Consider the following 24,314-nt stretch of genomic DNA (forward strand, 5'->3'; position numbering starts at 1 on the left):
TTTTCCCACGTGTAAAGCTCTGCCCTGCCTCCTTCCTGGCGTGGACTGGCACAAGTTGGGCCTTCCCTTGGCCGGGACTCCTACCCCTCCTCTCAGGCACGTTAAGGCTCACTTGCACGAAGAAATGTGGGCTTTGGAGTCTCTGGCAGCCCCAATGTTGCCCATGCATAGTGGTAAGTGCGGCAGCGCTTTCTTGCGAATTGAGTGTTAGGCTTTTCTCCCTCCTATCATGCAAGTTTGCCCTTCCCCGGCCAGAGATATGTGGGCCCCTGGAATCTCCGGCGGCCCAATGTCATCCAGGGCCAGTCCCCTCCCTATTACAATGCAGGAAAAACACAGGGGCAGTGGGGAGAGGCTCAGTATACTAGTCAAGCTCTGCTCGCCTTCTAACCTGAGCGACCTCCTTTACAACCACTACACTGTGAAAGGGACCCTTAACAGCAGTCTGGCATCAGGTAGGTAAGTCTTGATCTCAACCTTAATACACCCCCCAGAAATGTATGCTGTGCTGGCACTGACACATACAACGGTCTCCACATAAAAAACTGCCCCCCCCCCCGCAAACTGGTCACTGATCAATTGGTCCAAAACCACTACAAAATTAGACCCACACAAAAAGCTTACTGCTGATGAGCAGCAAGAGAGCATATAGACAGACACTGAAGGCATAGAATATAACTGTAGGAGGGCACGTTTCCTCATTGTTCTTGCTTAATGCGGGTCTGCTTTACAGCGATACAGGTCTTGGAACCACAACACACTACAATGCAGTACAGCCAGTGCTGCATGAAGACCAGTGAAGACAGTGCCTAACTGGCTGCCTAGCTAGCCATGTCGCAGTTGGGGGATCACTGTGAACAGGGGCTGCAGACAAACGAACAATGGGGCTGGGCGAGGCTGAACGAGGATCAGGGAGTGAGGCGCGCATGCTGCCTTCGGCAGCTACGCCGATTGCTTCTGCCTGCCAACGCTCTCCTGCAGCGTCAAACTATGCCTAGCATGGTGACGCTCACCCGAACAGTTTAATTAAATTAATTGAACATGAAGATAATGTGGAACATCTACAGGTGATACCCACACTGTTGTTAGTGTGCAACTGGAACCAAGCCGCAACGGACTGACGAGCCCTAATCAGAAGAAGGATCTTGTGTTCCTTGGGTTCTGGTTCATGGAGGACCTGGCCTGGCAATTTGCGCCATACTGTTCCTATTGCATAGTGTCAAGACTGATTTGCATACGGCTGGGTCCAAACTGACGTGGCTTGGTGGCATAATAACGATGGGGTGGGATGCGGACCGAGTAATTTTCAATGCCTGATATTAATTCAAGCATTCCGTTCATCCCTTTTTTGTATACTTCAGTGTGGCGCCATAAGTGGCACAGGTATGCCTAGAAATTAGTCCCATCCACACTGGGCCACTGGAAAAAAGCTAATCCTGGCTGACGAGCCGCAATAAGGGTGAAAACCAGCCTGGGTTGCTTGTGTTCCAATTCAGTCGAGGACCTGTCCTGGCCTGGCAGTTTGGGTTGGACTGTTCCTACTGGAGCAGGGTCAAGACTGATTTGCATATGGCTGGGTCCAAACTGAGGTGGCATGGTGGGCAAAATAACGATGGGATGCAGCCCCAGGGTAATTACCAGTGGCTGAGATTAATTCAAGGATTTAAATCATCATTTTTTCTATACTTCAGATGTTAGAGAGGGACACCATACTGTGTTATGAAACATTGTGAAACATCAAATGTAAAGGTAAATGGCTTTAAAGTGCCATTGCCTCTTTGCGTAAGCTTGAGATTTGTTACTGCTAGAGGTCCATACCTTGTAGGCATTCTTTGAAATGCAATGTTCTGTTTTCAGACACAATCAAAATGTTCTACAAAATACTGATTCAAGAGGATAAAGTAATGCGACTGGAGCAACAACCGTCCCTTTTTCCTGTCGGTGGAAGGTTAGTGCTAACAATGAACGCAGGACCCATCTTTAACGGTTTATAGTGGCCAACTGCACATATGCAGATGATTTCTCTTCAATATCGTACTTTATCTATGCTAAAAAAACAATGCTGCTCATCCAATCCTTAAAAAATGTTCTACCACACACTGCAGCTGAGGTGTGGTACTTACAATCACAACTACTGTACGTTTGCTAGACATTGACTGAAATGGCATAAAAATGGTTTGAGGAGAATTTGCTGACACACATCACAATTTACTCCTTAATGAGGCTGCATAAGTGTGGGAGTATATGTTTGTTCTATCAATGTTTTTGAATAATGCATGAGTTTCCTTACATTAAATCCTGCCGTAGATGCAGCCACTTTCGCGTCTTTTATGTTAAGAATGGCTGCATTTTCCACATGCTTGGTTTGAATGAGAGTCTCGTTCAGCAGAGTTTGCAACTGGGTCATTTTATTCACAATGGGTGTTTTCACCCTGCTCCTGAAAGAAATAACAGCACAAAAGACATAAGCCAAGATGTAAAACATGCTGCTGACACTATAGGAGATTGCATAATATCACCAGCCATTATTAGATTGCTCCATAATGGAAGTACACACAAACCGAGGAAGAACTGTGGACTAAAATGTACTTGTGAATCAACCTTATCTGCACTATACATGTGAGAATACCCAATATATATTGAAGCATGAAGAATCTAGATGTTACAGAACAATACATGGTCATCTTCCAACTTGCTCACAAAAACAGAAGTCTTTTCCATCACACAGAAGGGCATAAATTCTTCTTGCTCAGGAAGTATTTGGACCTAGCGCAAACACAATCTGGTTGTGTGTGAGGCAACAGTGCACTCTTAACATAACTATGTATCTAGTACATGTGTTCAGAAGGTCAAACAGTGGCCTGAGTGTTCCTTAATGCCTGCTATGCATTCAGAGCAATGCTTCATATCAGTGCAAATTTGATCTTATGTAAAATAACCACTGCCTTAGCCTGAGGTTGGAGATCAGATGATTCATATCAGGGAGTTGGGGGCAGATATGTGAATCTATGTGGTAAATGTGTGAAAGAAAAACCAATATGCCAAACGAGGGACACCCGCATCAGCCATAATAGTGTTTCAATTATTCTTATTGCTGGAAGACCCGGCAGCTGACAACTGGTCAGCTCCCCCATCCCTCTAATATGGTGTGATGATTACTGTCCAGTCCTAGAAAACTGGGATTTTATGCCTCAATGGATGCTCCTTCCTTCATCCCGACCCCCTTACTTCTCGCCACTCCTACGTGTGAGCTGGGTCTTCAAACTTCTAAGTAATAAGTGTTGGTTTTGTCCTTTCTAATCCCTCCTCAACCTAAACCCAATGTCAAGAGGCTGGGAATTAGAGTAGACTAAACTAAAGATGGACAACCTGGTCTCTGCAGTTCACTCCTCCTGCACTTCTATATGTGCATGCTTAGATCGCTTTCCCCTATTTCCTCCATCGAAGGCAGAAGATCAGCTACAGCTGCCACCATAGGCACTAGATTAGATTATTGTAATGCGTCATAACTTGGTGTAAACACATCACTGCTAATGAGACTTCAATCATAGCTATTTTGGCTTCCCATTCATAGTAGGGTTCGTTTCAATACACTCCGTTTAGTCTGGCTGGTAAAGACCCCTCCTTTCATGTTGATAAAATAACCAGATAGCCGCCTTGTTGTGTGCTTCCTTCACCCTCACTCAATGCGCTGTTCTGACCACGCTTTCACAAAATGTGTTTTGGAGGAAAATCCTTCTGGGTACTAGCCCCACAACTATGTGTTCGAGGCATGTGGGCTGCTGAATTCATATCTGTGCATAGATTGTCGCCTAGTGTTGGGTCCGGATGATCGCACATTGTTGTCCTGGAAGAGTCTTCGAAGTATCACGAGATAGCTGGCTCCTCCCCTGGACTACAGTGCGCATGGGCATCGACTCCATCCTCAGATTGTTTTTTTCCGCCATTGGGATCGGATGTATATTGGTTCACTCTAGTCGGAATCGATATAAACTTTCTTAAGGCCAAAAGGCCTTTAGTTTTTTCGTCGGTATAGTCTTGCGTTCGGAGCCTGATTCTTCCAGCTCGGTTCCAAGCCGGATTCCAGAGAACCGCATGCTTTCGACGCGGAGGGCCCAGTCGACGCCACAGACCCTATCGACTGATCATCATGGAACGTAGCCCGTTCAAGAGATGTCCCGTGTGCAACTCCAAGTATCCCCACATCGACGTCCACCCGGTGTGCAACAAGTGTCTGTCGCCGGATCATGATGAAGCCAGTTGCATGGCTTGTTCCCGTTTTCGATCCAAGAAGACGCTTAAGCATCGACGCGCTGCGCGCCAGGAGGCCCAGCAGACTGCCCCGGCGCCTGTGGACATTTTTGATGCAGGGGATGATGAGGGAGCTGACCGGGAAGTTAGTGAGAACCTGTTGAATCCCGCGTCGGAGGTCGACTACAACTACAAAGCGGACGCTGAAATGCTCGAAGCGGAAGAAGTCGTCGACGAGGTAGGAGACGACGATGGGGCTTTTGGGGCCATGGAAGATAGCGAAGAGCGAATAGCTAACTCAAACTGACATTGGGGCCGAAACGCTTCAAAAGGCTCAGGTCGAGAGATCGCCACTAGGCCTTACCCAAGATCTTCCAATGGGTTCTACGGCCCCGCCTTCGGGCTCGGCTACGGACATTGCTATTGAGCCGCACCCTGCAAAATCAAAACCCGAAAGTAAAAACAACAGTCTCGACGCAAGTGAAAGCACTGGTGCACCCCTCGAAACCGAAAGTGTGCATTACTGTGGTCGGATCGAAGGCCTCGGACCTGTCGGCACCGACGAAGCAAAAGGGTGTTGTCGATCCGAAGACACAGGTCAAGGGCGTTAAGACGAAGTCTGCCACGCCGAAGACAAAGGTCAAGGCAGTCGAGCCGAGTAAATCGGCGCCGAAGATGGTCGGCACCAACAAAGGACTCGGTGATCCGAAGGTTCTCGAGACTCTGCGTCAACAAGACAAGGCCAAGAGCGGCACAACCCACGAGTCCACGTCTAGTGGTGCCTCGAAGGATTCCGTCGACTCGGCGCGGCCGTCCGCCGCTTTCTCCAAGCAGGTGGCGGACTCCCTAAAGCGCATCAAGGAGAAGGCCTCGACTGTCGGACCAAAAGATACTCCATCTTCGAAGCCTGTCGATAAACCTCAAAAAGCGTCGACGCCCATTCTCTTCACGTTGCCGCCGAAAGTGGCGCCGAAGGCTTTCACCCCTAGGATGGTCGCCAGCGTGCCCGAGAAGGTGCCCTCGGTGCTGAAGTCGACGACAGTGGTCCCGGCCTTAAAGCATCGACAATCTTCGTTGGAAGAACAGCACAAGAACATTTTATTGATGCCGAAATGGGCAGACTTTCCCTTCCTAAACGGAAAATTGCCCCAGAACAGCCAATGGAGTCCTATAAAATTCCTTTGAAGAAAAAGAAGGATTCCCTTCAACTCCTGTTCTTGTGGAACCACTTTCTCCACATGGCCATGATGTCTCACCTACTTACTCTGACGTGGACGCTAGGGAAGGTGATGATGATGATGAGTATAGCTATCCTGTCTACACTGACCCAGATGATACCAATGAACCCTGGGCAGCTGGTGCTGACCCAGGTGATCCTCACTCTACCCCAGACACTCAACTCTATGCTGTAAAAACGTCGCCTACAGAGGATTCAGCGGCGTTTAATGCCCTCATTGAAAGGGCGGCTACAAATCATGACGTCCAGCTCCATGCTGACCCCATTGAAGTGGACTTTCTTTTTGACACCTTTTCCATCTCGGAGAGAACTGTCAAGACTCTGCCTATGTTGAAGGGTGTCTTGAAACATGCTGGGGAGATCTTTAAGGAGCCTACCAGAGCCAGGGTGATAAACCCTAGAATTGAGAAGAAGTATAAACCAGCACCTACTGACCCTACTTACATCAAGGGACAGTTGCCTTTGGACTCTCTTGTTGTTTCAAATGCCCGGAAGAGGGCTAATTCACAAACAACGGGTGATGCTCCTCCCCCAGATAAGGAATCTAAGGTGTTTGAGGCATCAGGGAAAAGGGTGGCAGCTCAAGCGGCCAATATCTGGCGCATTTCAAATACACAAGCACTTCTAGCAAGGTATGACAGGGCACACTATGACACACTGGAGATCCTGTTGCAGCACCTGCCAGACGAATACAAAGAGGCAGCTGAGATGCTCATCCAAGAGGGGAAGCTAATATCCAATGCTTCTATTAAATGTGCACTGGACGCGGCTGACACCGTGGCCAGAGCTATCAACTCTAGTGTCATGCTGAGACGACATGCCTGGCGCAGAATCTCGGGACTTAAGCCAGAGATACAGACCACCATTCTTAATCAGACAGTAAACCCTGATCATCTGTTTGTCCCAGAGGTGGGCACCACCTTGGAGGAGATCAAAAAGGACACTGAAACTGCTAAGTCCATGGGGGCCCTGCAGTCCCAGCAATTCAGGGGTGGTTCTTTTCGTCGCTCAAGCACTAGAGGTGTTTCCAGAGGCCAGCTCTCCCAAACCACACAGTACTATAAAGGCAACACGCAGACCACATACACCAAACAAAGTCGAGGTGGATATCGTGGAAACAGCGCCAAAGGCAGGGGTCGTGGAAATAACAACTCCAGATCCTCTGCCACTAACAAACAGTGACGCCTTGTCACTGCCCCCCGACCACGCAACACCGGTCGGGGGGAGACTTCATCAGTTCCTGCCAGTCTGGAAATCCATCACCACAGACAGGTGGGTCACACAGCTTATATAGTACGGTTATTGTCTGGAGTTAACATCCACTCCACCCAACATACCCCCAAGACACCGTCCTATGTCAGCCGAGCATTTGCACTTTATTGCAGCAGGAGGTCCTCGTCATGCTGCAAAAAGGGGCTATCGAGCTCGTGCCTGTGGAAGAAAGAGGCACAGGAGTTTACTCACTGTACTTCTTGATACCAAAAAAGGACGGGTCCCTCAGACCCATACTGGACCTCAGACCCCTCAATCAGTACATTCTATCGGAGCACTTTCACATGCTGACCCTGCAGCAAGTCTTACCGTTACTCAGTTTTCTCGCAACTTTAGATCTAAAGGATGCGTATTTTCACATTCCGCTGCACCCGTCACACAAAAAATATGTCCGGTTCACCATCCAAAACCAACATTGCCAGTTCAAGGTTTTGCCTTTCGGGGTCACCACGGCACCCAGGGTGTTTACAAAGTGCCTGGCGACGGTGGCGGCGCACCTAAGGAGACAAAACATTCATGTCTACCCTTATCTAGACGACTGGCTCTTCCAGGCAGAGTCAACCCAGCAGTGTGCCGCCCACATGTCCCACACCATTCACCTTCTTCACAATCTGGGATTCTCACTGAATTACCCAAAGTCCCACCTGCGACCCGCCCACATACAGCAGTATCTGGGTGCGACGATAAACACTCTGGCAGCCACAGCACAGCCGAATTCAGTGAGGGTCAACAGCATTCAATCGCTGATACAAAAATTCAGACCTCAACACTCGCTTCCAGCGCGAGTGTTCATGCAGTTGATAGGCATGATGGCCTCCTGCATCTCCATAGTCCAGCACGCGAGACTACATATGCGTCCGCTTCAGGAGTGCTTAGCACGTCAGTGGACTCAGGCTCACGGACAGTTGAAAGACCTAGTGTTGGTGAGTGGTCAGGCATACAACTCTCTGCATTGGTGGAACCCACAAAACCTTTGCAAGGGACGACCGTTCCAAGAGCCTGTGCCACAGATCATCCTGACGACGGACGCTTCTCTCCAGGGATGGGGAGCTCATGTACTCCATTACACTGTGCAGGGACTATAGACACCACAGCAAAGGAAGATGCACATCAATGTTTTGGAACTGATGGCGATCTTCATGGCACTAAAAGCCTTCAAAGTACATCTGTGCAACAAGGTCGTGTTGATCCGGACGGACAACATGACGGCCATGTACTACATTCAGAAGCAGGGAGGAACACACTCTCCACAGTTGTCTCATCTGGCTCAGAGCATGTGGAAGTGGGCCATTCAGAGAAACATCTTCCTCATGGCAGAACACCTCCCAGGCAAAGACAATCAGATGGCGGACCTGCTCAGCAGGTACAGCCACCAAATGCACGAGTGGGAGATACATCCATCAGTACTTCACCCGTACTTCCAAAGGTGGGGTCATCCAGAGATAGACCTGTTCGCCACAAAGGAGAACGCAAAATGCCGAAGCTTTGCCGCCAGGTTTCCACACCCACAGTCGCAAGGCAATGTGATATGGATGAACTGGTCAGGCAAATTTGCGTACGCTTTCCCCCAGCACCTCTAATACCGCTGGTGGCATGCAAGCTGAAGCAGCACTCGATGACTCTCATCCTGGTTGCTCCAACGTGGGCTCGCCAACCATGGTACACCACGGTTCTGGAACTGTCCGTGGTACCGCATCAAAGGCTGCGCCTCACACCCAGGCTTTTGACGCAGAGCCATGGCGACATTCAGCATCCAGATCCACAACAGCTCAACCTGGCGATCTGGCTCCTGAGGTCTTAGAGTTTGGCTACCTCAACTTACCTCCTGACTGTATGGACATCATCCGGGAGGCAAGGAAGCCCACCACCAGAGCATGCTATGCGGCGAAGTGGAAGCGGTTTGTCATTTATTGTGCAAACCACAACATTAACCCGCTGGATGCATCTGTTCAAAACATCATTTGTTATCTCTTACATCTGTATAAATGTAATCTGTCCTATGCTTCCATTCATATACATTTATCCGCAATGGCTGCTTATCTCCAAAACAGACAGCACCTCTCACTTTTCAGGGTGCCTGCCATTAAAGCCTTTCTGGAAGGACTCAAACGAGGCATTCCTCCGCGGACGCCACCAGCTCCGGAGTAGAACCTCAATGTGGTCCTCACCAGGCTGATGGGTCCCCCTTTTGAACCACTGCTGTGGAAAATGAGCCCATAATCCTATCGATGCCCAGGCCGCTGGCGCAAACCGCCTCTTAGTTCCCATGTTGAATAATTACCAAATAAAGAGACGGGCGCTGGAAGCAGGAATCAAGAACAGAGTTTAATTCTCATGAGGAGAGCCAGTCATTTCGGACACGAAACACAGTGTCTTTCGGGAGGTGCTCTAACAAGTGAGCTGAGACTCTTGCTTTTATACCTTACAGAACACTTGATAACACAATCAGGACAGTATGACGCAAAAGAAAGACATCCCTATAATCCTCGTGTCAATCCTACCCCACATGTGTTCACAATGGGGACCCTTGACCTGCTGATAAGAGGGGAGGGCAATCACGCAGCTGAGTGTTTCGTAGGATGTGTACGCCTGATCATAGCCCAGGGGGTGGGGTGGCTAGGATCAATAGTGGGTCTCTTGAGGAGGAGTGACTTCATACAATAAGGGCAGTAAATGGTATCTCCTGGCTTAGGCGATGGCCTCGGACATGTGTGGTCAGCCGGACTCGGGGGAAGGGGTCATCAAGGAGTGGTATTCATGCCGCGTGGACAATCGAGCGCGGAGGGAAGGCTTGTCAACAGAGGGGCATTCATGGAAGGGAAGGAGGTGTTAGTCAGGCGCGGCCGTGACTCTCAAGGACAGGGTCTTGCAGAAGAAGAGGGTTTATGACTTGCCCATGTGAGGAGAAGGGAGGGGTAACCAGGGTGGACACAGGGACAGAGTCACACAGAGAGAGAGAGAGAGATCTTATGACCCGTACATGAGAGAGCGGGGGCAGCCAGGTGCAGCTGGGGAGGGCTATGTCAGCTAAGGCGAAGGATGCCTCTTCAAGAGGGAATGGAGGGGGTTTTGTGCGGGTCAAGCAGGAGAGTTGCCTTTCACAGCAGGGTCGCGCAGAGGGAGAGGGTGTAAGGTACGCGCAGGTGGGAAGCCGGGGATTCCAATGGGTAAAAGGCCATGGTGCCTAAACTGGCTGTACATATGCATAGGGGTATGGGCTCTTACTGGCAGAGTGATACGGTCAATAGTTTACGGTATTCATGGTGCTCACAGGGAGAGGAGTGGGAGAAGAAGGGGAATGAATGCTGTCTATGTACATCAATTTCTTCCACTTTCACAGTCGCCCCTTTTTACATAACAGCAGTCATTTTTGCAATTGATAGGTTTACAGGTAGACAGGCATCGTTGATGAATTAGCATTTCGTCGATACTAACATTTGGCGTACAATCATAGACAGTTAAGGTGATGGGCAGAATGCAGTACATAGAAAATTGCTTTTCGTTGAGTTCCTAACAATTAAACGCACTACATAGCAAAAAAAATCTTTCTGACTTAAAAAATGTGACCAATGAACAGTTTTGACCAGGTAGTTGAGAGCGGAATTCAGTTCAATACACAATATTTCTTCGTCACAGTGTCTTTTTGTCAGTGAGCCATCACTGGTAGGCTCTAGTCCGTGTACTTTCGTTGGCGCTGTTGAGCACCGGCGGTGGAGCTATAGGTCCAGCTCGGTTCTATCCTTACGCGTTGCAGGGTGCGGTCAGTCCTCTGCTGTTAGACCACAGTCCTGTTCCCTAAACAATCCGGTTGGTGGCGCCTTATGCTCGGCACCCATAGTTCTATGGCAGCACCCTATTCCCAGTGGAATGCGGTTCTTTCCCTTGGCAAAAAGTCACGTGGAAAAGAGGGTGAGTGTGGTTCAAATAGTCGATAGGTGAGAGGGCGGAGTTGGGTCAGAGTTCCTGGGACACACAAAAGGGACCAAAGGAGCAAAGGATAACAAGCAGGCAGGCCCATCCATCGGGCCCAAAGAAGGGGGACGGAGACTCCAGGCACACGTGGGTTAGCAGGCGGGGGGCTTCGAGGCGGCCCATCGTTTTTCATTTTCCACGTTGAAATTGCGGTCTCGTCCCGTATCCTGTTGCTCTGCGGCTCCACCTTTGGTCGAGGTCACACGAGTCCCAAGATCCGCAGTCAGGCTGTACGTCACATCTGACCCATCTCCTTCGGTGATCGTGAATCTTTGAATAGGTACAAGACAAGGTTTTAGAGAAATGGCAGAAGAAGATATCTACGCATGTGAATTCCTCCCTCAATTCTACGCATTTGGAAGATACGCTCATTGGTCACAGTCAGAGGTCCTATTACCAAGCAGTGCATGTGTCAGCGTTCCTACTGAGTTTATGGCAGGTTTATTCATTATCCTGTTTATAACTCAAGTGAGGATAAATGAGATTCCCATCAACTGTGCGTTACATCATATTCAACATTACGGAGCATTTCCCTTCAGGACTGGCTAACATTTTCAGACAGGGCGGGGGTGCCATCATCGACAGTCAGGTAAAACAAGATTTTCTCGAGGGCCAACAGCTACTCATGGTCATCATGTTTATATCCGGGACAGCAACTGGGTTCTATCAAAATGGGGCGGGGATGCTTCGGGCGCTTACGCTTCGGTGCAAAAAGGGGGGTGGGGCAATCTGGGCATTGGGGGTCAATCTAGACGTTGGCGTTCGTCTCTGAAGAACAGACATAAGGTGCCATTGACATACAGTTCCCCTGTAAATGGCCAGATTTGGGGGACTTTAGTCGTCTTACCTGTCCTTTCCTTCTCAGCCAATTCAAGTTCATTCATTTTGCAGAAAGGAGAGGCAGTAATATGGCGAGATACAGTCATTTTAGTTTTTGGTCAATTTCGCTGAACACCTTCGCGTTCAATATGTATCAAATCAGACTGGTACCGGTGGGGTACGGTTTTACCAAAAAGAGGGAGAGAAAATAGGGAGACTCTCATAGAGAGTGAGAGTCGTCCGCAATCTAAACGAGCCATTCGGTACACGTATGACATGTAGAGAGAGAGATAAGGGGGTGGAGAGAGAGATAGAGAGAGAGACAGAGAGAGAGACGTGTACGAAAATAGGTCATTTAGTGCGCTCACAACACGGAACAGCAAAGGTCAGGTAACACGCAGATACAGACAGAGGGAAGACATAAATTCGTACATTACATACACACAAACTCAGACAGGGAAGACGGCACATGTATTACACATATACAAGACATTCACGACAAGACAGGAAACAATTGTTAGCCTACAAGATCTGTTTCTATATATATATCCTACATATCTTTACTATCCTATTTATCTACGTGCTTAGCTCTTTCTACCCTTCCCCCCTTTCCATTCTCGCTTGTCACGCCTGCGAGCGTTCCCAATTACCAATACTCACACCTCGGTTGGTCGATCAGTAATTAACCTGGTCGTGCTAGTTACCCATGGTTGGATCTTAAACCATTTTTCTGTTCCCTCCTTTGGTGGGAAGTTCTCCAGGCTGAGGCAACGGCAAGTATTGATCGGGAGAACAGTCGGACAGCTTGGCTATATCTATAAGAGTGTGAGAAAGGGGGTAGTGCATTTTGAACATCAGCAACATTTCTAACTTCCTAGACGGGTGGTGCCGTGGCAACCCTTACCCGTATAATTTTTCTTTGTCCTTTCCCTACCTAGTCAAACGTCCAGTTACATTATTTAACACGTCATTTCTAGTCAATTTTTCGTCATTCAGTACCTGTCCATTTTCTATGTCAGTCCATCCTCTCAGTCGCTATGTCCTAAGGAGGAACAGTCATGTTAAGCCTACGTCTTTTAAAAACTTATCGTTATAACGACTACACACATATTCCCTCTTTCCCTTTTTCGTCGGTGGTCCGACCGTCGCTCTTCCACGCTTCAGCCGACGTTCTGACGTGACCTGCAGAAGGGAGGGAAAAGAAGGGGTGGGGGGGGGGCAGCATTCAAAGTACATCAGCATGTAGTAGTCCAAAAATGTTTTTACCTACCACCTACTCGACCTATCTCCGCGTACTGCATTTCTTTACCATCTCGGCGTTTAAACCTAGAGGGACCAGTAATGTCAGATAGATGATCATTGACGATCTACATATCTACATGAGTTACTCGGTCGTAACCCTCTCTGTCGGGTGCAAGGGTGACGGCCAGGTGGCATTTCTGTGGTGTCGTTTTAAGGGTGTCTAAAACACTTTTCCTGGCTGCCTGCGATACATAATGTAGCTGCTAAATATCTGATCCCTTTTGATCTACATCCTTCATCATACTTATTCTTCGCTCACAGTAGTAGGGCATCCAAAACTCATTAATGCAACTGCTACAACCATGCTTTCTTTTTCAAAATACTTTTAATAAACGAAATTGGTGGCAGTTCATTGCATAAAGTGCAGCAGTGCAATAAAATCGTATTAAAATTTTCTTACAGAGCAAGCATGATGCATGTCAAGAATTCAGTTTTTATTAATTCATAATTCATTATCCAATACTCATTCTTTATCTAAATTACACCAATTCATTTTCCAAATCATAATCAGTACCCACCCTAAGTCAGTTCATTATCCAAGCACATACTCAACATCCTTCATATCTACTTTCATTATCCAAAAACTGCATATAGATCTCGGGACAACAAGCTGCGCAATCAGGGTGCAACAAAGTTTATTCAAAAACGTCTCATTTTGTGTCGGCGCCATTTTGGGAGGGGGTCAGGCGAGTTCCAGCATAGTCAGAATGTCTCTAGTCTCGCATGGTTGGCCCAGAACCTTCCGTTGGCAGTTCAAAAAGTTTTGTGCTATGTGGTTAACAGTCTAACAATATGGACCATGAGTCAAAGAGTGGGAAGGGCGGCAACAATTTTCCTACCGGGTCATCCTGGTGTTCCACCGGAACTGAACAAGTCTGTGCCGTGGCTGCATTTTAGCCATTTCCAATCCGAGGCTGGTGCCGGCAGGAGTTGCACCGATGTCGTGGTTCCCAGTGAGGGGGCGGGGGCGCCCATGAGGAGGGATCGGGGTGCCCCCCGGGCTCTCATAGAATCTTCAAGGTCGAGGAGAGAAGGCATGGAGCGTGTGCCCGTCCTGGGCAGAAGACCGCTTTTTGATGTTGACCCTCTTTAAGTAAGAGCATTGGGGTGTCGCTGGAAGCCTCCACCTGGAGGGAGGTGGGGGAGGCTCGTTCGCGTCACCTCCCCCTTCCAGCGACCCCGCGCCGTTCCTCGGCTCCGTCGCTTCGATATTGGCCGTGCTGGCTATTGAAGATGGGGGGGGGTGGTCGGCGGCTGAGGCAAGACAGCCCCCCCTTTTCTCTTGACATGTGGCGGGACTACCTGGAACTGTCCAGGCGTCGACATGTGGCGGCACTACCTGGAACTGTCCAGGAATTTGACATGTGGCGGGACTACTTGCAAGCGCCACCATTCTCGCTTTTGGCTTCGGCCTTCTTCGTGGGTCGGACCAGGCGAGAGACAGAAGGGGGGGGGTGGTCGGTGGCTGAGGCAAGACAGCCCCCCCCCCCGTGGCCTGCAGGGCAGCAGAAGAGGAGAGAAGGAGAGGTCTCTGTCATTCTTTGGACCGCCTGCCCAACATCATCTCCTCCTGACCGTGGCCAGGCGAGCCCCTCGTGCCTCGAGGCCTCGCCTTCCGGATGGGCGTAACCGCGGACCTGTTGCACTTCGGGAGCTTCCGGAATGGGGGTAGGTACCTATTGAATTGTTTCTATTTCATGTGACCGTTATTTGGGCGTGGCGGGCAATGAGGCAGACATGTTGGGAGCAGGAACAGGCAGTGAAGTCTAGCTACCTCGTGGCTATTTTTGCTGCCAAACTTTTCGCCATTTTATATTTCTTATTATGAACTATTTCTAATGTTTCTTATTTTTAGTGAAGTCAAAAGCTCATCAGGGGGTTACTGACTTAGCCTGATTTCCTTTTCTATTTTTCTTTCTCTTCCTTAGCGTGTTTCGAGCTAAAGCTTTCTGTTAGTAGGGAACGGTGATCACTTCATATTTTTTATGTGTCCTTTTCACTAGGGGGTACTTCTGGACGGACCAGACGAGTTCCCTCCAATAAATGGTCCGGGGTGGAACGAGATTATCGATCAAAAAGGGGAACATATATTCCTTCATTAGGGTATCATCCTGGACAGACCGAGCGATGTACTTCCATTTACTAGGGTAGCCTCCTGGACGGACCAGATGGTCTACTTCCACTAAATGGCCCATGAGCGGGGAGCATATGTCCTCCATAAGGGTAGTCTCCTGGGCGGACCATGCGAGCTACCCCCCAAATAACCAAACAGTGGGGAGTGGGTAGGACTGACGAATTCACAAAGGGGCATAACCTACCCTTTACTACTTGCAAAGACTAGATAGAATATTTCTATTCCACGTTGTTTGCAGGCAGAAAATACCTCAAACGAAACAATTCCTGGAACAACATGTCCAGGCAACCAACCAATCAGTGGGGAGAAAAACAGGCATGACGGATTACAACGGGGACAAATGTCTGCATTACCTGCCCTTCGCTATCCAAAAAGGAAGACAGAATATTTCTACTCGTCTCAGTTTGTAGACAGGGAAGATCTCAAAGAACAACAATCGATTATTAATCGACTTCAAACAATCCAGTGGGGAGAAAAGTAGGCATGACGAATTACAACGGGGACAAAAAGTCTGCATTACCTACCCTTCTCTATCTGCAAAGAGGGACGACGTTCCTATTCGCCGCTGTTTGCAAACAGAGAATGTCTCGTTCTCAGAAGAGAACCAATATGTCAAGTAGCCTTCAAAGCTAAATGAACCAATACCAACAATATCAGTATACAAATACCGATTTTCAATACAATCAATCAATCAATCAGGTGGATAGAACCACCCTACCAATCAGGCGTAAGAACGCCCTACTTAATCTTACCCGGACCGGACCATACGGACAGTTCTTTGACTTCCTCCTCCAGCGCCCGATCGTTCTCTTACTCCATGTAGCATTCCTGTGGGATTCCAGTCAGGACAATAGGTCACTCAAGAGAGGTCAGTTCAGAATTGGTGAAGTTCTGTCGATCGGCAGCCGGGCGAGGGCCCTCTCAAGGCAGGCATACCCCGATCATTTAGATGTTCACTTCTTCGTCTGGATCTCTCTTATCGGACCCTATGTCACTGATGGACCCCGCGTTGGGACGCCAATTGTGGAAAATGAGCCCATAATCCTATCGATGCCCAGGCCGCTGGCGCAAACCGCCTCTTAGTTCCCATGTTGAATAATTACCAAATAAAGAGACGGGCGCTGGAAGCAGGAATCAAGAACAGAGTTTAATTCTCATGAGGAGAGCCAGTCATTTCGGACACGAAACACAGTGTCTTTCGGGAGGTGCTCTAACAAGTGAGCTGAGACTCTTGCTTTTATACCTTACAGAACACTTGATAACACAATCAGGACAGTATGACGCAAAAGAAAGACATCCCTATAATCCTCGTGTCAATCCTACCCCACATGTGTTCACAATGGGGACCCTTGACCTGCTGATAAGAGGGGAGGGCAATCACGCAGCTGAGTGTTTCGTAGGATGTGTACGCCTGATCATAGCCCAGGGGGTGGGGTGGCTAGGATCAATAGTGGGTCTCTTGAGGAGGAGTGACTTCATACAATAAGGGCAGTAAATGGTATCTCCTGGCTTAGGCGATGGCCTCGGACATGTGTGGTCAGCCGGACTCGGGGGAAGGGGTCATCAAGGAGTGGTATTCATGCCGCGTGGACAATCGAGCGCGGAGGGAAGGCTTGTCAACAGAGGGGCATTCATGGAAGGGAAGGAGGTGTTAGTCAGGCGCGGCCGTGACTCTCAAGGACAGGGTCTTGCAGAAGAAGAGGGTTTATGACTTGCCCATGTGAGGAGAAGGGAGGGGTAACCAGGGTGGACACAGGGACAGAGTCACACAGAGAGAGAGAGAGAGATCTTATGACCCGTACATGAGAGAGCGGGGGCAGCCAGGTGCAGCTGGGGAGGGCTATGTCAGCTAAGGCGAAGGATGCCTCTTCAAGAGGGAATGGAGGGGGTTTTGTGCGGGTCAAGCAGGAGAGTTGCCTTTCACAGCAGGGTCGCGCAGAGGGAGAGGGTGTAAGGTACGCGCAGGTGGGAAGCCGGGGATTCCAATGGGTAAAAGGCCATGGTGCCTAAACTGGCTGTACATATGCATAGGGGTATGGGCTCTTACTGGCAGAGTGATACGGTCAATAGTTTACGGTATTCATGGTGCTCACAGGGAGAGGAGTGGGAGAAGAAGGGGAATGAATGCTGTCTATGTACATCAATTTCTTCCACTTTCACACTGCATCCCTGCGAGATTCAATTCTTGACATGGAAAGTGGCTTTCCTTATAGCGATTACATCGCTACGACGAGTTAGTGAACTCCAGGCACTAACTATCCAAGAGCCATTTATTCAAATTCATTTTAACAGGGTGGTGCTTCACACTAACCCTAAATTCCTTCCTAAGGTAGTGTCTCAGTTCCATATCAACCAGACTATAGAACTACCTGTGTTCTTCCAAAATCCAGAGTCACTGGCGGAGAGAATGCTCCACAAAATTGACGTCAAAATGGCCCTAATGTATTACATTGATAGGACCAAAGATTTTAGGAAGACTAAACAACTCTTTGTTGCCTTTGCGCCACAACACAAAGGTAACCCCATTTCCAAGGCTGGTATAGCCAGGTGGATCGTTAAATGTATTCAGATCTGCTATCAGAAAGCCAAGCGCACTCTCACCATTTCACCACGGGCCCACTCCACCCGAAAGTTGGGGGCCTCCATGGCTTTCCTTGGAAATATTCCTTTGGAAGACATATGTAGAGCAGCCACATGGTCTACCACACACACATTTACAAAACATTACTGTGTTGATGTGCACTCCAAACAGCAGGCAGCTGTAGGGCAGGCTGTTCTAAAAACGCTTTTCCAAACCGCTGCAGCTGGCGCGGGCGGCCGCCGTTAATGGAGGGACTGCTATGTATTCTATGCACAGATATGAATTCAGCAGCCCACATGCCTGGAACCGAATATGCTACTTACCAGTATGCATCGGGTCTTGGCATGTAGGGCTGCTGACATTCATATCGCCCGCCCTCCTCCCCGGCGCCTGTAGCGGCTGCAGCATTCACACATACTTCTAGCATGGTCATCATTCACTTAGTTTCACTCCATCTTGGCCACAATGGCTAAAAACAATCTGAGGATGGAGTCGAGGCCCATGCGCACTGTAGTCCAGGGGAGGAGCCACCTATCTCGTGATACTTCGAAGACTCTTCCAGGACAACAATGTGCGATCATCCGGACCCAATACTAGGCGGCGATCTATGCACAGATATGAATGTCAGCAGCCCTACATGCCAAGAACAGATGCATACTGGTAAGTAGCATATTCATTGCCATTGGAATGATAACTCATCTTCTCTCAACATCTTTTTAGAAAGAAACTTACGTCCCCTGCTCTTCTCTGAATAGTGCTTTTTAAAGCTGTATCGTGTCTCACCTTATATTTTAATGCCAATAGACCTTACGATGAATGTTCTGCTTTATAAATACACAAACTAAACTAATGTAGGCACATTACAAATCAGACAATTACTCTGCAGATATCCTGTAAAGCTCGTAGACTAAGGAATTAAACTGCAGTCTCCAAGCCACCGAGCAATAGGAGGTCATAAGCCCTTTCCAATCACTTTTCTCATGCAATGCCTGGTTCCTTCAGAAACAAAATGGTCCAACTGCTGCGACCATACTGGACCTCCCTGGTAACTCCTCACTGATACAAGGTGCTTTCCCAGACAGTTTAAAATCTGCCAGGCCTCTCATACAGAAAAAGCCCGAGGCAGGCTAATGAGCTGGCCAACTTTCTTCTGATGTCAACACTTCCCTTCCTAGGAAAGGTGTTAAAAAGCTGTGTAGCCTCTCAACTATCTCTCCATATCCAGGCAAACATTCTCCTTGATGTTTCCCAATCCAGATTTAGGTTGCAGCACAGAACGACCCTTCAACAACTGTGGATGATCCCACTGTTTATTTGACACTGGTGAATCCTGCCTAATGGTGCTTCTAGGCCTATCAGCTGCCTTTGATACAGTAAACCAACCTGCTTTGATTAACATCCTGAAGGAATGGATGAGAATCAAAGGAACAGTGCTTAAGTGGTTTGAACTCTTTTAATCTAACCATTCACAAACAGTGAAAATATGGAGTTAGGTCTCAAGAAAAAACATCCTAAAGCAAGGGGCTCCACAGGGCTTGATCCTTCCCCTAATTCTTTCTAATTTCTACCTTGAACCACTAGGTAAGAAAAAGAAAACCTGCACTGAAACTCTTTTGCTTATGACAACCACCAACATGAAGCTCCCGAGATGACTGTATCTTCATGCTACAGCAATGACGATCCAGGATGCTCGACCTGCTCTTTGCACCAAAAGCCTCCTCCTCCTCATGGCATCCTTACGCAAGAACTTAACTGTGCACTGGACTTGAGAAAGTAACTTTTCAGCAGGACTAACCTGGTCTCTGTATCTGACTCATGCTCCATCGCAAATTTTATTTATTTTTATTATTTCAGGGCTGGCACTTTAATTTAAAACGATCTACCCTAGACATATTGCTACACAGCTTTGAGTAGGTTCGACATGGCTATTAAACTGTGAGCACATTGCACTTTCCTTTTAACAAAACCATTTTAGGTCAACTGCCTTAGTGTTAAGCCATAATGGTACAACTGCATTGTTTCTACAGCTAACTACATGACTACACATCAATTATTGATGCTTTTTTCGGTTGAGAATTGTTTTTGTTGGTGTAGTTTTAAGTTGGTTCACGCGACCTTTTAAACTATTTAAATGCGTGTTTGTCATCACTTAATGCTGTTGACGTCAGTAGGGTGACCAACCGTCCGTAAATTTCACGGACCGTCCATAATTAGGACCTCACGTCCGTTGTCCGTGAGGATCCCTTTTACGGACGCCTTTTGTCTGTAATTTTGGCCTTGCAGGGAGTAGCACTGCTCCCTGTGAGAGGCCTCACCACCCCTCCCCCTTGATGGGGCGCCTTGCGCTCCTCCTGGAGCACAAGAGCAGCCCCACCCGCCCATTGTCATTCTGTATGCCGGCTGATTGCCACATACAGAATGACAATGTGGCAGTTTGGGGTTGTTAAAGCATGTGGAGGCCTCCTCCTGCCTTAGTACACAGCAGGGCAATCTATTAGAAATAAGCTAAAACGCCCATGCTGCAACGTGAAAAAACTGTTTATTTAAAGAAGTCTGAAGAACAAGTTAAAAAGAAGGGGTTATCGTTCTTTTACTGTCCCATCATTTTAGAGTGAGGTATTTTCAATATTATATTAAAAAAAAGCCCTTGTTACTGCTTTTTTTTATTTTAAGCCACTAACACCCATTGACAAAGCCAATAGTCCTGGCTTCTTGAAGGTGTAATGATACTTGCTGTATTATACATCTGGATGCAATGACAGAAACAACATAATACCCGTCGGGCGGAAGACCATGCTAAGCGCAGATTTTTTACCTAGGTGTTTTAAACCACGCCCTTAATTACATCAAACACACACTTTGAAGAGACCCCCACGTTTTTTTACTCCACTTAAAGGCGTGGAAACAACACCATGTCACAGTCACCTCACATCCTGGCACTGTGCATCATGCATGACTCATGACTTCTACGTTTTCAGACTGCTTATGTGCAGGGGTATAGTGAACTCTCCCCCACCCCTTGTATTAGGAACTAGAGCGAGGTGAAGTTCTTGATGGGCCTCTTCTGTCTGTGACTGTGCAGACAAAGGCTCACCTCATAATGTGAAAAGGAAAGTAAATAAGTAAAGGAATGTGTAAATGGCTGGATGGTTTACTGAAAGGATGAATGGATGAATGAAAGGGTGAATGGATAGATAATGAAAGAAAGGATGGATGAGTGAATGAGTGGAAGTATGGAGAGAAAAGGTAAAAAGATCGATGTATGGGTGGAAGGGTAGATGATGGGCAAGTGAATGGATGTATGGATGAGAAAGTGAATGGATGGCTGGATGGGTGAAAGGGTAAATGGCTGGATTGGTGAGTGAATAGATGGATGGGTGGAAGAGTGGATGGATGAGTGTACGGATGGATGGGGTGAAAGGGTGGGTAGATGAATAATGGATGGATGAGTGAAAGGGTGGATGAAGGGATGGATGAGTGAAATGATGGATGGAATGATATATGGTGGATAGGTTTGCAAATGGTTGAATATGTTTGGATATAGATGGGCACACAGATGGAAGGACAGAATGAATGGTGAAAGACTGAATGATTGATGAAAGAATGATTACACCTTGTAGCATAACAACAAAGCCTGTAGGTCAAGTGGTGCTGAGATACAAAAATTAACACTGGTGTGGTTGCACAAAAAGTACTATAGTGAATAGGCTATCAACTATTGCTGATTAAGTCCTATCAGCCCACCTGATGGCGGAGCCTCATCATGTAGGACTTCCGAACTTAGGTCTGTGTGCGATCGCCCAGTTGTATTTTAGCGACGCATCACTGGACCAAGGTACGGTAACCGCAATCGTTCGTACAGAAGGTGAGGCTGATATGTGCAGTGCGGAAATTAAATAAGGTGAAGTGTCTTAAAATGGCTATCAAAGCAAACAAAGACCTTTAATAGTGTTTGCCTGGACGTCAGATTAAAAATAGTGAAATGACAGTGTGAAAAAATCACTGTCTAACTTGCTTGGTAGAAATCCAAAAAGATCTATATAGGGCCAACATGTTTCTACCTTACTGTGAAAAGTCACTGGCATTCGTCAGGGCCAAGCTCTTATCTGCTACTGCAAAGGCACTATCGTATGTGCTAGAATAATGAAAACTAGAAAATAAAAATAAGAGTGATTATTCAAGACCATCCTACCACATCTTCTTAGTATTGCTCTGTTGATGCAATAGGTCTTTCCTGTATAAGAACGATAGGGCTTAATCAGCAATAGTTGATAGCCTATTCACTATAGTACTTTTTGTGCAACCACACCAGTGTTAATTTTTGTATCTCAGCACCACTTGACCTACAGGCTTTGTTGTTATTGAAGTAGTTACACAGGGGGTATTTGCCTGTTTGGTCGTTAAACACCTCCCTCGGACCCTCTCTTACGAGTTGTTATGATATACACCTTGTAGCACCCATTATCTCAAGTAACATTTCCTATACAATGACTTTCACGTTAATATGAGTCATTGTCTCTACATAATGTGTGTGTGATGTAACGTACTCCGACACCCTGCCCTACATACTTGGGATGAGTAACACTAAAAAAAAGAAATTAAATGCACGAGAGACGGTCTAAGTGAAGATGAGGGGCACCATTGAAGGGTGGTAGCAAGGCCGGACTGGACGGACCGGGCATTGGGTGTTTCCCTGGGAGGCTGGAAAGGGGGAGAGAGCGGTTTTGTTACTGGGGGCTGGCACTGCAAACCTCCTTGTATAACCAGTAGTTTTCAATCAACAATAAAAGCGGCCTCACTTATATTCAGGTGTGGTTCACCATTGTCTGGTGACTAATGTACTTGCTGGAGCGAGATGCAAATGTATTTTTAATCGTCTACGGTAGCAAGCTGCGGCCATACTGAAAAACCGGGACGTGCACGGTTGTCTCAACCTAATATAAACTTATTTTGACTTTTACTTAGGTGGTTGTCTATTTACTTACTTATACACTATTGCGCGACCACCTCTGACGTGTCTGTAAAACTTAACTTTTGTCCCGAAGATTTGTCCTGAATTTTGACCCTTTGTCCTGAATTTTTGTCCTGAATTTTGTCCCATTGTCCTGAATTTTTACACTCTCCGTCCTGAATTTGCACCTATGCCAGTTGGTCACCCTAGACGTCAGGTCCACCTGTGTCACAATGCTCGAAAGCAAAAGACCAGAGTGTGAGGTCAAAACAAGTGGATTTGTACCACTCTTCTGAAAGAAAGACCTTTCTTTACAAATTATAAACGCAATAAATGAATGCACTGTACCAGGCTGAAATCATTTTGTGACCGATAATCAGTGCATATATTTCATATTCATGTGGACATGACAATAACTGATACTGCCCATCCATAATCACAGAAATAATTCTTAGTAATGTAAGGGGAAAGTTAACGAGTCTGGCTAATTGTAATTCGTCCTTTTTAGGTCGAGCCTGGGAACACGCATCCGAAGGATGCGGTCCAGGTGGAGAACTATAGCGAGCTGACACGGGGGAATGACGGACAAGAAACTGTCACGCGCTTCTCCCCGGCTGGATTCAGCTGCTTGCACGCGCACCCACATTCACGCATGCGCACATCACAGCCACACGCATACACAGCACTCACGCATGCGCACATACACACGCATACACAGGCACACCCCCCGTCGCCGCCGCCGCACCTACATGCATACACAGAGACCCCTCCACACACACCAGCCCCTCTCCTCCCGGCTCCACTCACCGGTGTCTGGCGGGCGCTCCCCGGGTCTCCAGGCTCCTTCCCTTCCTCCGCAGCTGCAGGCTCTCCCCACATCACGGGGGCCCGCTTCTGGACAGAAGGCTTCTCTGTGGCCGGGCGGTGGTAGCGCTCGGCGGGGCTCTCTCTCCACATGGGAGCCCCGCCTCCTCAGTGCGCCCGCTTCGCCCCGCGGGTCTTCACCCGGTCCCCCATCTCGGGACCGGGACTTTAAGGGAAACAGTATCCAGGGCTCCTTCCTGGTCACGGGAGCCCCGGGGCCGCAATGCTCACGCCACTTCCTGCTGCCGGCTCCTCTTCCTGGTTGCACGTCAGGTCCAGGGCCAGCAGCCAATCAGAGCGCGGCCCGGGAATGACGTCACAGAGGTGTCCCGCAGTACCGCCCCCGGCCTGCCTGACTTCCTGGTCGCAGGAGAATTCTACTGCTGAACTGGGTGTTATAACGCAAAGGTAATGCAACACTTTTCAGTTCTCAATTACTTTATTCAGGCACTGAAGTGGGGAAAAAATGTAATTAGATTAAGTTGTTCTTTAGATTTACGTGATTCGTTCACGTCTCGGAAGCGGATTGACCGGGACGGGTGCTGGAGCCCTTCGGACGCGTAGAATGTTTTCCGGGCTTCCGGGCTGCAGGACCTGGGTGTAGCTAACGGAGACGATCTTAAAGACACCCTAACCAATTGCACAGAGCCGCTCAAGACCATCGAGCAGTTTCAGGTACGGGACTTCGGGATAGCGGACATCCAAGTGTATTGGCCAGCGTATGAAGTCGTTGTGTACACTGGTGACTGGACAGCTGATAGTAAATTTGCTACCTTTAGTTTTAGATGCTCTTTTGGGAATGAGAACTGAAGGTATACAGAATCACTTTTTAAGTGAAGTTGTGAACATTGTATTATTTGTAAACTGGCACATGTTCTGCTTGTTAATTATTGGTTTCAATTGTTAATTCTAATTGTTGCCAACACCGCTC

At 48.0% G+C, this 24,314-nt stretch overlaps 1 protein-coding gene across 2 annotated transcripts in view; it reads right to left on the reverse strand.

Moving 5' to 3' along the window:
* PFN4 (profilin family member 4) overlaps positions 1–24,314 on the reverse strand; it is a 74,043-nt gene that overhangs the window by 33,207 nt on the left and 16,522 nt on the right. For both annotated transcript variants that reach the window (XM_086925166.1, XM_086925167.1), the window contains exon 2: positions 2,291–2,438. In XM_086925166.1, the coding sequence (XP_086781292.1) occupies positions 2,291–2,407 (117 nt within the window). In that variant the 5' untranslated portion in view covers positions 2,408–2,438. The remainder of the gene's footprint in view (positions 1–2,290; positions 2,439–24,314) is intronic.

This window comes from Lissotriton vulgaris, chromosome 6 (assembly GCF_964263255.1).
Source record: "Lissotriton vulgaris chromosome 6, aLisVul1.2, whole genome shotgun sequence".
Lineage (NCBI taxonomy): Eukaryota > Metazoa > Chordata > Amphibia > Caudata > Salamandridae > Lissotriton > Lissotriton vulgaris.